The sequence below is a fragment of the Poecile atricapillus genome, chromosome 7 (genome assembly GCF_030490865.1).
Source record: "Poecile atricapillus isolate bPoeAtr1 chromosome 7, bPoeAtr1.hap1, whole genome shotgun sequence".
Classification (NCBI taxonomy): Eukaryota; Metazoa; Chordata; class Aves; order Passeriformes; family Paridae; genus Poecile; species Poecile atricapillus.
In genome coordinates, this window is record NC_081255.1 from 24,598,030 (window position 1) to 24,611,160 (window position 13,131).

The following is a 13,131-nucleotide window of genomic DNA, read 5'->3' on the forward strand; positions in this document are numbered from 1 at the left end:
TTTCTAGCCTGTGGGATTTCTACTTGTGTATTTTCCCCATGTCTGGATCTTAACAGCTCTTCCCTCATAGAATGTTTGGGCTTTTCATAGCAATTGTGGGCACTACAGCTGTCACAGTGTCATGGTTAAAGCACCATAAGTTATTTACATAGGGCAGTTGTATATATTTTAAATAGGGAAAATGAAAGAGGATTTACCAAAATGAACACTACTGTTTACTCCCCAAAAATGAAAACTAGTAGCGGCTGACAAAACTAGGAAAAAATAGTTTTACCAGGATGCTTTTAAATAAATTACTTTAGCTATATGCATGTGCAAAGAGCTTGCTGTGTCTACGAGTAGAATAGGCTGAATTTGTGTAATTCATCAGAAACCACAGAGGGCCTAAAAGAAAACACACACTGTAATACAGGAAAAGCACTGACCATTAACTTCTACATGGGAACAAGAGGTATTGGTTAACATAATGAGCGCAGGCCTGGAGTTCCCAGGAGCATGAAAAGGATAAGGACATGCAGTGGGAGATGCAACAATTGAAACTGACAGGCATCTCAGGTCTGTCAATGACTCTTCTTGCAAAACACCTAAGGTTTTGCTGGCCTGTATAATGCAAGGCATCCTCTTTAGCTGACAATGGGCAGAATAGTAAATGCCCTAATAATCATTCTTGATCCAATCTTCACAGCTAATTGCCTTATTCAAACTTCTGATGTTTTAGCCATTATCCATAGTAAAACTGGGCAGCAAAATAATTTAATTAGCTAGTCTTCTAAAGCTGAGTAACATTAAAAAAAATAAAATAGAGCAACAAACAAACAAAAAACCCCGACAATTGCTGAATTCTCTCTTACCCTGCCAAAAAAAAATAATGATCAGCTGAAGGTCCTGAACACATTCTTCAAGCACAGGGTCAGGCAGCGGTGTATTGTTCCCCAAAGCCACACAGCCTGAGCACCTGCCCATGTAGCTGCTTTCTACAAAGACAATAAGCTGTGCTTTGGGAATGGGACTTAGGCATGCAAGCTGTAATAAATGTTGGCTACTGCCTTTAGTGGTGGCAGCTTTCAGTAAGAGGCAGAGAGTGAAAGAAGATGCTACATACCCCATGAGCTGCCATCTGATACAGTTATTTTCCCTAACAGCATTGTGAAAGGCAGAATCAGATAAACCACCAAGACAGCATTTTAATCTGCATTTTAAACACTTAAGTAAACAATGTTTGCTGTCAGCTGTGCTGGAAGAAAATGATGAAATTCTTTTTACTACTTCAAAACAGATTAATAGAATATTTAGTTCAGTCTTGCTATTATATATAGAGAGACCATATCTCTTACAAATTAATTTATTTTGGTTTTTTATTTCCACTGACAGCATAAAAAAATTACACAACTCTGTATTATGGGTACCTAAGTTTTTCTTTCCATGCTCACCAAACTCTGCTCAGTCGTACCAAAAGGATTCAGATTCCATCTTACAGCCGTTCCAGCAAGCTTACTTACATCATGTGTTTGCAAAGGAGATTTTTCAGCAGAGGAAGCAGAGCGCTTCGCCATGCTGGCCAAGACTCCACGGATCAGTGACCCTCAGCAGCACACAGACCACCACCGTGACATCACACTTTCCACAACACGGATCCCAAAGATGCACATACCAAGAGAATCTGGAGTTTCAATCTTTGTTTATTTGTTCAAAGAAAGTTGGTTTTTCTTCTTCTTTTTGGTAGCTTTTTAGGGTTTGTTTTACTTTGCTTTTAAAGAGCTGTATTACTTTGTAATCTTACTTTCTGAAACTGAGAAAACCAGGTGGACCACCTGAGATGAAACGTTTCTCTCACAAGCACTCACCAGCGATAGCAGCAGAAGACAAGCTGATTAATTCACACTGTATTATTCAGGGCTTCCATTAACACAGCAAAGGGCTCATCAAGGGAGGAAAATATGAAATTGTTCCATTGCTGTTACTCTGCTGGAACGCCACATTTTAATCACTGTCTGGAGTGCAGTTGAGTGACACAAGGGAGAGAAATGCTTAATAGAAGATGAAAATAATATAGACACAGTGAAGACAAATGTTTGATCCAGGCACACCCAATCCACCCAAAACACAGATTCATGAGTTAACCAGGTTTTTCAACCTGCTGCCTGGAGAGCCCCAGCCTGGGAGGTGGTGCCAGACAGCAGCTGTGGGGGTCTGGTAAAATTTGGCACAGGAAACAAAATGGTGAAATATTAGAGATGCCTAAATTTCAGGGGAACTCATTTGTAAACTACAGTGTCACCCTTTGCCATTTATTTTTTTCATCAACAGTAATATACAATCCACAAAAAGGGCTTTAGCAGCCTGATGAATGGTACAAGCAGAAGGTCACAGAAACACAGTTTTCAAAGGGGTTTCCTGAGTCAAGAGTTTTGCCTCCTGTCATTCCAGCCATTGATTTACTTAGTTTATTTAAAAGCAAACAAAAATGCAACAAGAAAACAGGTTCTTATTCTAGGAGGAAATTGGGGGATTCTTATGTTGTTTACTCCTGGAAAATCATCTCACAATCCTATTCTGCTCTGATTAAAACCTTTCTGTAATTTTCAGCCTATGTTTTCTCACAGCAAATTTAAACCCATTTATACTCCATTCTGAATATCTTTTCTCCTCTTCTAGTGTTTGTCCCACATTTGATACATTTGAATTCTCCACCTGCTCAATATTCCTGGCAAACAACCCCTTCTCATTGCCTTAAGCAATAGAATTAATTCCTCATCTCTATCAGAAAAATCACTTTACCTGATACATTCTAGTTTTGCATTAACCTTTCCTTCCTCCAACAGAGTGGCTGCTTATCATCACACTATTTTAACTAGCACATTCTGAGACATTGCAATTTACTCTTGGGCTTCTAGCTCCTATCACAAATTTCTTGTTACCTACCGCAAATTTCCCAAAATCACAAGTTCTGTGTTACCAGACAAACTCTATGTGCTGCAACTGTGCTATAACATGGCAAGTCATGGCACACATTTTGCATACTAGTCCTGTGAATCAGCCAAAGGAGGTCTACTGAACTCCAAGGAGTTAAAAACCTTTAAAAACAGCAGCAAAAGTGAAATAAATTAAGACCTATATCTGGACTGCAAAAAACCACACTGGATGTACCAGAAGACTTTACAATATGACTTGAAAAAAGCATATCCACTATTACCAGCTACAGAGGAAAAGCTTCCCTAAGTGAGCCAGGGGATTTCATTACGTAAAATTACTAATTCAAAAAAAGTTCACTTTTAAAATGGCTACCCCCTATAATAACAACAACAAAAAAATACTACTGAAAGACAAACTGCCTACAAAACAAAACTGCATCATCTGCTACCACAGCCTGCAGCAGACAGCGCTCAGTCTCTTCTCTTGCTAGAAACAGTTATCACACACCACCACTGAAACGGTCAAGACTTTTACTGATTTCCCTACGACTCAGATTCAACTCCTCTGAATGCTCCAGCCAGTGCTGCTTACCAATGAAAACTAGAAACAAGGACTACTAATAGTTATTGAGGAGAAAGCAATTATGTATGATTTTAAAGAAAAGCTGTATCTCTTACACAGAACCCCTTCTACACTGCTCCAAGCAATTAGCAAGTTTAGGATGCTAAATAAAAATAAATTAAAACAAGGTCATGGAAGTTATTAAATTACATCTTAACACCTGCTGTGTCCACCTGCAAAATCAGCCTTACTGTTTTACTAAAAATGCCAAGCACTCATCACATTTAAAGACCCCTAATCTTGAAGCAGTATATATGAGGAAATTTGAGTACATATGTGGAAATCCAGAGCAAGATTAATCTTTTCTTATCATCTGTGGATGAGGTATTTAGTTGTTCATGCCCAGGGCTAGATTAAGCCTTCCTTACATTCAAACTGTTTGCTCTTTCGTCCCCAATGAAAGCTTAGTTTTTAGAGAACCTGATTCTTAAGAAAGCAAATTATTTCTTCCCCCACACTGATTCTCCAGGCTGCTAGTAAAGCATGCAAAGGCAACATGTCTCCCATGCCTGTAATGGGTGAAACAGTAATAGCCTAACTTATTGGTGAAAGATATTTAAAGAGAGTAGAATCAGAAAGTGACAGGAAAAAAATCTGGATGTGAAAAATGAGATTTCATAAAGTTTGATTTATTTACTGTACAAAAATAATTTTTTATACCTCTCCTATGTGGCAGCGGCCTCAGGGGAGACAGAGTTACACTGTCCCACCCCAAACCCCTTGTGAAGGGCGGCCCATGTGTTCTGATTGGGTTTGAGTCCCTGGGGGATTCTCCCTTGGTGTGCTTCTACTGGTCCCTGACCCTGAACTCCACCCTCAAAGGTGGAAGCCCTCGGGAGTTCTGTCCCTCAAAAACCCCTGCTGTGCCTCTGTTCGGGGCTCTCTGTTCTGGACCTGAGTTTGTTCTCATGCTGAATAAATGGTTTCATGAACCAGGAGCCCATCTCGGTTGGTGTTTCATGCTGGTCCCCAGAATCCTGCTGCTTCCCTGGACGAGATCCTGAGGTTGCTGACTGCAACACTCCTAACCAAATTTTTTTCAAACACTTCCTGACAGGTGAAGAATATTCTTTAGTGCAGACAAGATATCAAGACAAAAGCAGATTGGCTCCATCAAAGGAGATTAAAACACCACTTGACACAGTTTGTCAAACTGATAGTCACAAAGTAAAATAGCGAAGAGGCAGTGCCTCTTTTAGTGTCCTGTAAATCTTGCTGGACCCACCTCACCTTCATGTTGCAGGGAAGGCAATATCTCAAAAGGTACTGAAGTTTTTACTAAGTAAAACAGTTCAGAATTATTCTAGTATAACTAGTGAACAACTGAAAGAAAATGAAGTCAGAAGGCATAATAAATAAATAAATAAACAAACAAATAAAGAAAGCCAGTATTCCTGTAATTATTTTACTCAGCTACAGAAGCAGATCATGATCGTCCAGAACAGATTAAATTTCCCTATATACCATGCCCTTGCCAAAGCTCCATCTGAAAGAGGGAAGCTTTCCTCACTCTTCAAGACCAAGAAGGTCAATCCAAGCCTAAAGGCATGAATGCTGACTTATTGCTCTGTCGAGGCTAGAACGTGAGGTAACAGAGACCTCTAAACACCCCTATGGTGGTAAAGCTGCAGTTCAACAACAGCATTGTTATACCATCAACTGTGGGTCTATACAACCTATGTTCTACCACTTCTAATTCTACATATAAACAAGAAAATAATTAAGTCTTTGGAGCTCTACTTTAATTTTCATATTTTGAAAAGCCATTCATTAGCAGTCTTCCAAAGGATAAGCAGAAAACTAGGAATTTAAAAAGGCCAGAAGAATAAAACTGACAATGATACTAAAATTCTATCAAAACCCTAAGACTGGATATTAAAATGATACCCATGAAAGCTGTCCTAAGGCACACAGATTATAGCAGGATCCTGAAACAAACAGCATTCCAGGGAAATGCTGGGATAGTCCATAGGGGGCAATTAAGGGATCTGATCAACACAGCTGACCAGTTGTCACAATGTTCTTTAAGAAACTGTTTTCTTATGCCTGTATAAAACAAAACATTTAAGAAATAAATAGGTCCTCTACATATTTTTGCTTTTTGACAACATAATTTTAAGTGCTGTACTTAGTGTAAAATATTTGTGTCATTTTTTTTAATTTGGTAATATAAACACAGGCAAAAAAATCCCTTAGCTTCCACTTCATATGCTGCAAAATTATTTTTCGGTTACTTATATTCAGATTGACATATTTCAGATTGAGGACCTTTTCAAAATCAGTCTAGCACACATTGAATAAACCACAACACTGGAGATTCAGAAACTGAACTACAGCTCTAATGAAGTTTCCTCAACTGTTTTCACGTAAAACAGCTTCAACTTGTATTTAATGTCTTGTCCTGCTGGCTTTCTTAAGGTGGGGAAACAGAGTAGGTAATATTACACAGAATATGTAATATCATAAGGTTATCTTATGCATGAAACTGTAAGAGATTTGAGACAGAAGTCTGCTTTCCAGTACTACTACAAATCTCTTTAATGATCCCAGGTAAATCACCTCATTATGTCTGTTTTCAGTCATAGAGTTGTGAGGACAAACTGATAAATGGTGTTTGCTATCCAGACCCCAGAACTGAATGTTTAATAAAATCAAGCAAAACAACCTACTACACTGAGTCATTTAGAGAACTACTGGTTAAGAAGCCAGACTGACACCCAGGCCTAGGGATCCACAAAGTGAAACTTACAGGGCCACGTTTTCTGGTGTTCACTACTTTCCAAGCAGATGCCTTTAGGAATCAAGTATAACACAATATTTTTATTGTATGAAGGATCCAAGCAAAGGATACATTCACACTTGTATTGAACATAAATACCCTAATGAAGCTGCTACCGTGTCAGTCAGGTGTAGGTTGAGATAGCCAAAAATAACAGGAAGATTTCCAATAGAGCAAAGAACCTGCATCTAGTCTATCAACTTTTGAAGCAAAGCTGTCAAAAACATTATTGTGTGTGCACAGTGGGCAAACAGCAAACAAAAACTTTAACGAGTTTCCTTTGCTCTTATGAACTTCTGAACAACCTGCAAAAATAAGACTGGGAGAGCCAGATGCTTGTTACTGTGAATGCAAAGTCAGTCTTACATGCACCCAAAACACCAGCACCATAAAGAGAGAAAACACTGGAATCTACGTTTCCTCAGCCCTTACAGGTTTTGCATGTACATCCTCTCATGCTACTACTGAATGCAATTCTGTAAGTCTAATCTTGACATCTAACCTTTAAAGTATCAAGCTCCATTACCCAAGATGTAACACAACAAAAAAGTCCAAAACTGCAGGCACAGCAAGCAGCAGTGAGACTCCTTCAGTCAAAGCTAGACAAGGCAGCAAGTCATGAAATGTTATGCTGCTTTATGCACATCACAGAATTTGTGATCAGCAGTTCTGCCACCCTTAGACATATTTCTCACTGTGCATATATAATCTTGGCTTTACTCCCTGTCACTTGCACTGCACACAAGCAAGTTTGTCTACACTGTGCCACGTTACCTTGCCTTCACTGAGCATACTTGCTCTTCTGTCTGTGGGCAATTAACTCAATTTGTGACAACTAAGTTTCAGCAACCAGTTTAAACTTCTCATCAGACTTTTGGCATGGGCTGCAAAAAGCCTGCCAACAAGCCATGGCCACAAGAAGCAGTTGTTTTCACCAGGGAAAACTCATTCTTCAACGAGATCACTCTCCTGCTGCACTGCAAACACAGCCAACATACAGCAGCTTTTCAGCTACCTCTACTGTGGAGTTCTCTCACCTATATCACACAGGAGTGGGCATACCCTGTAAGAGGTGCACCAGTGGTATGCATTTACCAGAGGAATGACTCCAAAATACACAGTGCAGCAATCTGCTCAAGAACTTAGCACAGGCTTCTTTCAAATAAGAGAACACTTTGTCCTCTGTGCCTAGACAAGCAGACATGGAATAAAAAGGGCAGAAGCAGCTGCTGCCATTCATATGCAGCATCTGACTTACAAAAACTTGTGTGGTTTTCAGGACTGCCTCACATATTCTCTAAGCCTTTTTTCTGGAAAATAAACAGAAGATCAACACTGCCGCCTGTGAAGACACACTATTTTCTAACTCACAGACACTCTGCTTGCTGTCTCCCAGGGCCCCTGAGTAGACCTGCCTGGATTACCAAAAAGAGGGACAGCCTGACATATGGACTCATCACAGTTCAGGCAGTAAAACTGTAAAGTCAGGGACCCAGTTTGCAGGTACTTCCTTACTGCATGCATGTATTTAACATATACTGCCAAACTGAGTTATGACGAAACGTGATTCTCCACGACAGAAACATTCAGTTCAGTTAAACTGATTTTGTTAATTTTGATTTTCTTTGTTACGTATTCTCCTCTAGTCTACTCTGTGCATCAATCCTTTGCCAGATCTGTCTCCTTATGCCACCTACACATCCCTATTTGACTTGAAGTTTCACCTTGTCTCAACTGAAGTCTTTCTCTTGGGAGTATATAGCCTGTAATACTGCAGTTTATTAGCTTCAAAAAGAAACCTCAGGACTTAAGCACTCATTGATGTTCTGTTGCAACATTTATTTAAACAGGCAATTTGGCTAAGATGGCCTAAACAGACAGGGAACAAATCGTATGATTAAGTCTATGACAACAACAAAAACAAAATTCCATCCCAGATCACAGCAAGAGCTCCAAGCAGCATTTCTGCCTTACATGGGAGTGTTTTAATTACGCAGCTGGAAATAAAAATTCTATAAACTCGGTTTTATTCGAACAGCAGCCCTTTATCACATCTGGGCACTGTTTATTAAAGAGCTTACTGTAAGACCAAGTGAGCAAAAGCAAAGGAAAAACAGAAAACTGAAGCCCAGCACAAGTCACTGACCCAACAGCGTAGGCACGCCTGTGACAGGGCCAACAGTGGACACAAACTTTCTTGAACACCACTCCATTGCCTAAAACAGCAAAGAACGTTAATGCAGAGCTACTTCCCCAAGCACTACGTGGACAACAACTATTACAGATTGTATCAAAAAATCATAGAAACAAATACAACCTTTTAATTACCTTTAGAAAAAGCTAACACTGACCAAGAAGCAGCCAGAGCCCAGCCTGAACAGGCTCCAGCCTTCCTAGCTCTCAATTCCAGCCATTCAGAGTCTTTGTGCGAGTTCCCCTGTGAGATGACCTTTACAAAATTCAGCTCTTTTGAAAATCAGGAAATTCAGTTATGCGCAGTATCATTACACAGGACACTCCTCACAACACAACATAAAAAAATTATAAACAAATAACTTCCAGTCAAGTTCAATAAAAGACAGTAATACCTTAATTTTCTGGTGAATATGCCTCAGTGAATCTGCTGTACCCATGTCCATGTTGTCACTGATGCACACAAAATCGAGCTTCATTTTTGTGTCCAGGTTTAGCATCTTTTGGATTTCCTTCCTTGTAATCACAATGACCTCTAGGACAAGGGAGAGTGAGATGAGATGAAGCAGAAAAAAAATCTAAGTAATATTCATCACAAGTAGGATACACCCACTTTTTTATTTAGAAAGGCTGATGGAACTGTCAAAAGGCTTGAGTAACATAACTGGGTTCTCCACCCAGCCAAGCTCTTTTGGCAAGGGTAACTTTTCAAGAAAAGAATTAAACTACTAATGAACACGAAAACAATCTCCCCTGCTTTGCTGGGTGGAGGTTGTTACTGAAAGGGACATATGCATGTGTGGCATGAGTTAGCAAGATAGAACAGACACTTCTATCATTAACAAGCAACCTCAAACCATACATCCTCAAACAGACCAATGAGACCCCGTGTTCATGTCACCAACACTTTAGAGCTTTGTCTTTTGCTGCCCTGATCCTGTGTAATCCTCTGTGGACAACACCACCAACCACACTATTACAATACAATGGTTAAACTATTTCTCAGCATCAGCTTGGCAAGAAAGTGGAGTAATATATGAGCAACAAACTCATTCCATCTACAAAAGAAAAAGGATAAATGCATATTTGAAGGAAGTCAACACTGGCATGAAAGCATATTTTCCAAAATGAGGAATGCGAGAATAGTAGCTCTGCAAAGAAAATACTGAGGAAACAAAATTACAAGAAACCATTTCCCTCAGTCTCAGGAATGGGGAGGAAAAGCAACAAGCAAATTTTTCAGTTAAAATATTTTTTTTATAAAACACCTCAAAACACCCCAACACTCTAACATTGTATTCCATATGGAAATTTAACAGAAAAGTATGGGAAACAATAAATAATAATGATAATAATAGTACAGGCAAGATGAAAATACATCAAGAATAAATCTGCATCAATCAAAACTCAACTCATCTTGAACCTATTAAAAGAAAAGAGGAAGGAATTGTAAACGTGGGAATTGTGTGCCATTTTGGTGCCAGAGACATGGCTGCTCTTCCATACTGGATGCCAACATGGACTCAAAAGAGGCTGAATAACCTAGAGAAAGGGGCTGAAAGTACACCTTGAATTAGGCAAAGAACTAACTGATGAAGAGGGAACTGGTGTCAGGCACAAGTTGTAAGCTCACGCAGTTCAGCATAAACTTGGTGAGCTGGGCAAAGGTCTCCTAAATATTAGGAGAGATGAAGTACCTGCAATTAGGGCAAAAGAGACACAGTGAGTCAGCCCATGGAACACCTACTTACTTACATAAACAAGTATGAGGAATTAAAGTCTTAATAAAAATCATCCAGGGAGAGAATTCATGCCACTGGATCATTTAATGCAGGAATGTACAGCTTGGTCACAGGCATGAAGCAAGGAAGGAGCAGGAAGGTGGCAGTTTGCTTACTGAATCTGAATACATTTACTGAATACAATGCTGCACGTCCACATTTTCACTGGAGACAGGCAAGTTGAAGAGCTGTGTGCGAGAAAGGAGAAAGATTCGACTGCAGCAGTAGCACAGAGTCACAGCACAGCTCAGGTTGGAAGGGACCACACTGGGTCATCTGGTCCAACCTCCCTGCTCAAGCAGCATCATCTCAAATCACATTGCACAGGATTGCATCCAGATGGTTCTGGGATATCCTCAGTGAGGGACGTCCCACACCCTCTCTGGACAGCCTGTCCCAGTGCTCAGTCACCTGCACAGTGAAGAAGTTTTTTCTCATGTTCAGGTGGAACTTCCTGGGAATCAGTTTCTGCCTGTTTCCTCTTGTACCATTGCTTGGTACCACTGAGCAGAGCCCAGTTCATCCTCTGACACCTCCCTGCAGAAACTGACAAACATTGATGAGGTTCCCTCTCAGCTGTCTCTTCTCAGGGCTGAACAGGCCCAGCTCCCTCAGCATTTCCTCATACGAGAGATGCTCCAGTCCCTTCACCATCTTTGTTGCCCTCCACTGGACTCGGTCCAGGAGTTCCATATTTTCTGTCCTGAGGAGCCCAGAACTGGACACAGAACTCCAGATGTCACCTCACTAGGGCAGAGTAAAGGGGTAGCTACTAGTGGTCAAGAGCATCAAGCAGAAATGGTTATTTCTGAATAAAGAGCCACACAAAGCACAATACTGATTACACAGAAGATTTTAGCTATCTAAATTTCTATTGCAGAATAAAAATATTGAAAAAAAAAAAATAGACAGGAGAACAGGCAAAGAAGGCAAACATTCAGAATACAAATTTCAACAAGCAACACACAAAAAAAATATCCTAAGAACATAAATTCTCTAAGATTTTCTATTGAAACAGAATAAAGGCAAAGTCTGCTCTTAGTTTTGTTCCTTCACACTGAAATAGTAAGAGGCTAACATGAATAATCATGAGCTGATATTTACATCTTTACAGAAGGAAAAAAGCGGTCAGGGAAAAAGCCACACACTCAGGACAAAGAACAGAATAATCAGAGAGACAGAACAGAGAAACAGAAATACAAAAAACAACCACAAACATAAAAAACCCCAGACTCTTCAAAGGTGTCATGAAGAAGCTTTATAAGAAGCTGGGGGTATGCCACAGAAAGATGTGGTCCAGCACTCAAAAGGTGAACAAAAGCCTGAACTCAGAAGATACTGAAGAAGCTCACCAGGTACTAAACACCACCTGAGTCCCACTGTGAAGCAAAGCCCACAGGTGAGTAACACAAGTCTGCCATTCCCCCTGCCCTGTTCTGGCCAAACCCCTGCGCTTGACTCTGCGCTGCCACACGGAGTGAACGCCTCAGACAGAGCCAGTAACCCTGAACTGCAGGCCAGGCTGAAACAACAAACCATGAGCCATCCCCAGAGAGCTGACACTTCTCACGCTGCTGCCATTAATGACTCTGAGAAAGAAGCACGAGAAACTCATGGCTAGCAACCCAAGGAAAGACATCAAAGTTGGGAAAAGCCTTGAATCAGAGAATCACTAATGTTGGAAAAGACTTCTAAGATCATCAAGTCCAACCAACCAGCACCACCACTATGTTCAGCACTAAACCACGTCCTCAAGTGTCAGATTCTCATGGTTTTTGAACACTTCCAGGGATGGTGACTCCATCACTTCTCTGTGCAATCAGAAGTGCTTTAAAACTACTTCAGTGAAAAAAAAAATTCATAATAGCCAATCTAAACCTCCCCTGGTGCAATTTACGAACAATTCCTGTCGTCCTATCACTCGTTACCAGGGAGAAAAAACCAACACACATCTCTCTACAACCTCCTTTCAGACAACCCCGGCCCTTGGTGAGAAAAGGGGCAGAGGGGTGCAGGCACAGAGGGCGCAGCCGAGAAGGCACGAAGGGATGTGACATGGCCAAGGGAGCAGAGGAGAGATGTGCTACAGCACGTGTCCCGTCCCACAGGGCACCTGCGACACGGCATTAGAACGGCGGGAGAACGGACGGGAGCGGCGGCAGCGACGGGGGACAGCCCGTAGTGACCAGGGACAGTCCGCAGTCACCAGGGTCAGCACGCCCAGACCCCGCCGTGCCTCACCTTCGAAGCCGGCGCGCTCCAGGAGGTTCAGCGGGTACCACAGCAGGGGCCGGTTTCCCACCGGGAGCAGCGGCTTCGGGATGCTGGAGGTCAGGTCCGTCATGCGGGACCCGCCTCCGGCCGCCATCACCACGGCCTGGAACTCCATCGCGTGGCGGAGTGACACAGAGACAGGGCAGGGCCCCCCCGGGACAGGTGAGACAAGGCCGGTTCACTCCTCCGGTCCCTGCGACCGCTCCCGGCACTGACAGCGCAGCAATGGCGGCGCGGCCGCGCTGCGCCTGCGCGCGGACAGCCGAGAGCGTCGATCGCGCGCGAGCGCCGATAGAATCGATCCGCCTCCCCGGTGGGCTGCGGGCGGCCTCCACCCAGCCAGGACGGCGAGAGGAACACCGAGGGAACGACGCCGAGCGCCGAGTCATGGATCCCTGCCCAGCCGCGGGGGGCGCTCGGTGGAACAGCGCCCCCAGGCGGCCGCAGGAAGGACTGCGGGGGGGAATGGGGACAGCGGGGGGTGATGGGGACAGTGGAGGGTGATGGGGACAGCGGGGGTGATGGGGACAGTGGGGGGGGTGATGGGGAAGTGGGGGGGTGATGGGGACA

The 13,131-nt window shown here is 42.3% G+C and overlaps 1 protein-coding gene across 2 annotated transcripts in view; it reads right to left on the bottom strand.

The window, feature by feature from the left end:
- The window catches only part of EIF2B3 (eukaryotic translation initiation factor 2B subunit gamma), a 104,268-nt gene extending 91,443 nt beyond the window's left edge, over window positions 1–12,825 (bottom strand). For both annotated transcript variants that reach the window (XR_009278001.1, XM_058842841.1), the window contains exons 1-2: window positions 12,529–12,825; window positions 8,902–9,041 (exon numbers count right to left, since the gene is read on the bottom strand). Coding sequence is in view for 1 of the 2 variants with exons in the window: in XM_058842841.1 (XP_058698824.1) it covers window positions 8,902–9,041; window positions 12,529–12,676 (288 nt within the window). In the remaining variant the exon portion in view is untranslated. The remainder of the gene's footprint in view (window positions 1–8,901; window positions 9,042–12,528) is intronic.
- Between the last annotated feature and the right edge of the window lie 306 nt (window positions 12,826–13,131).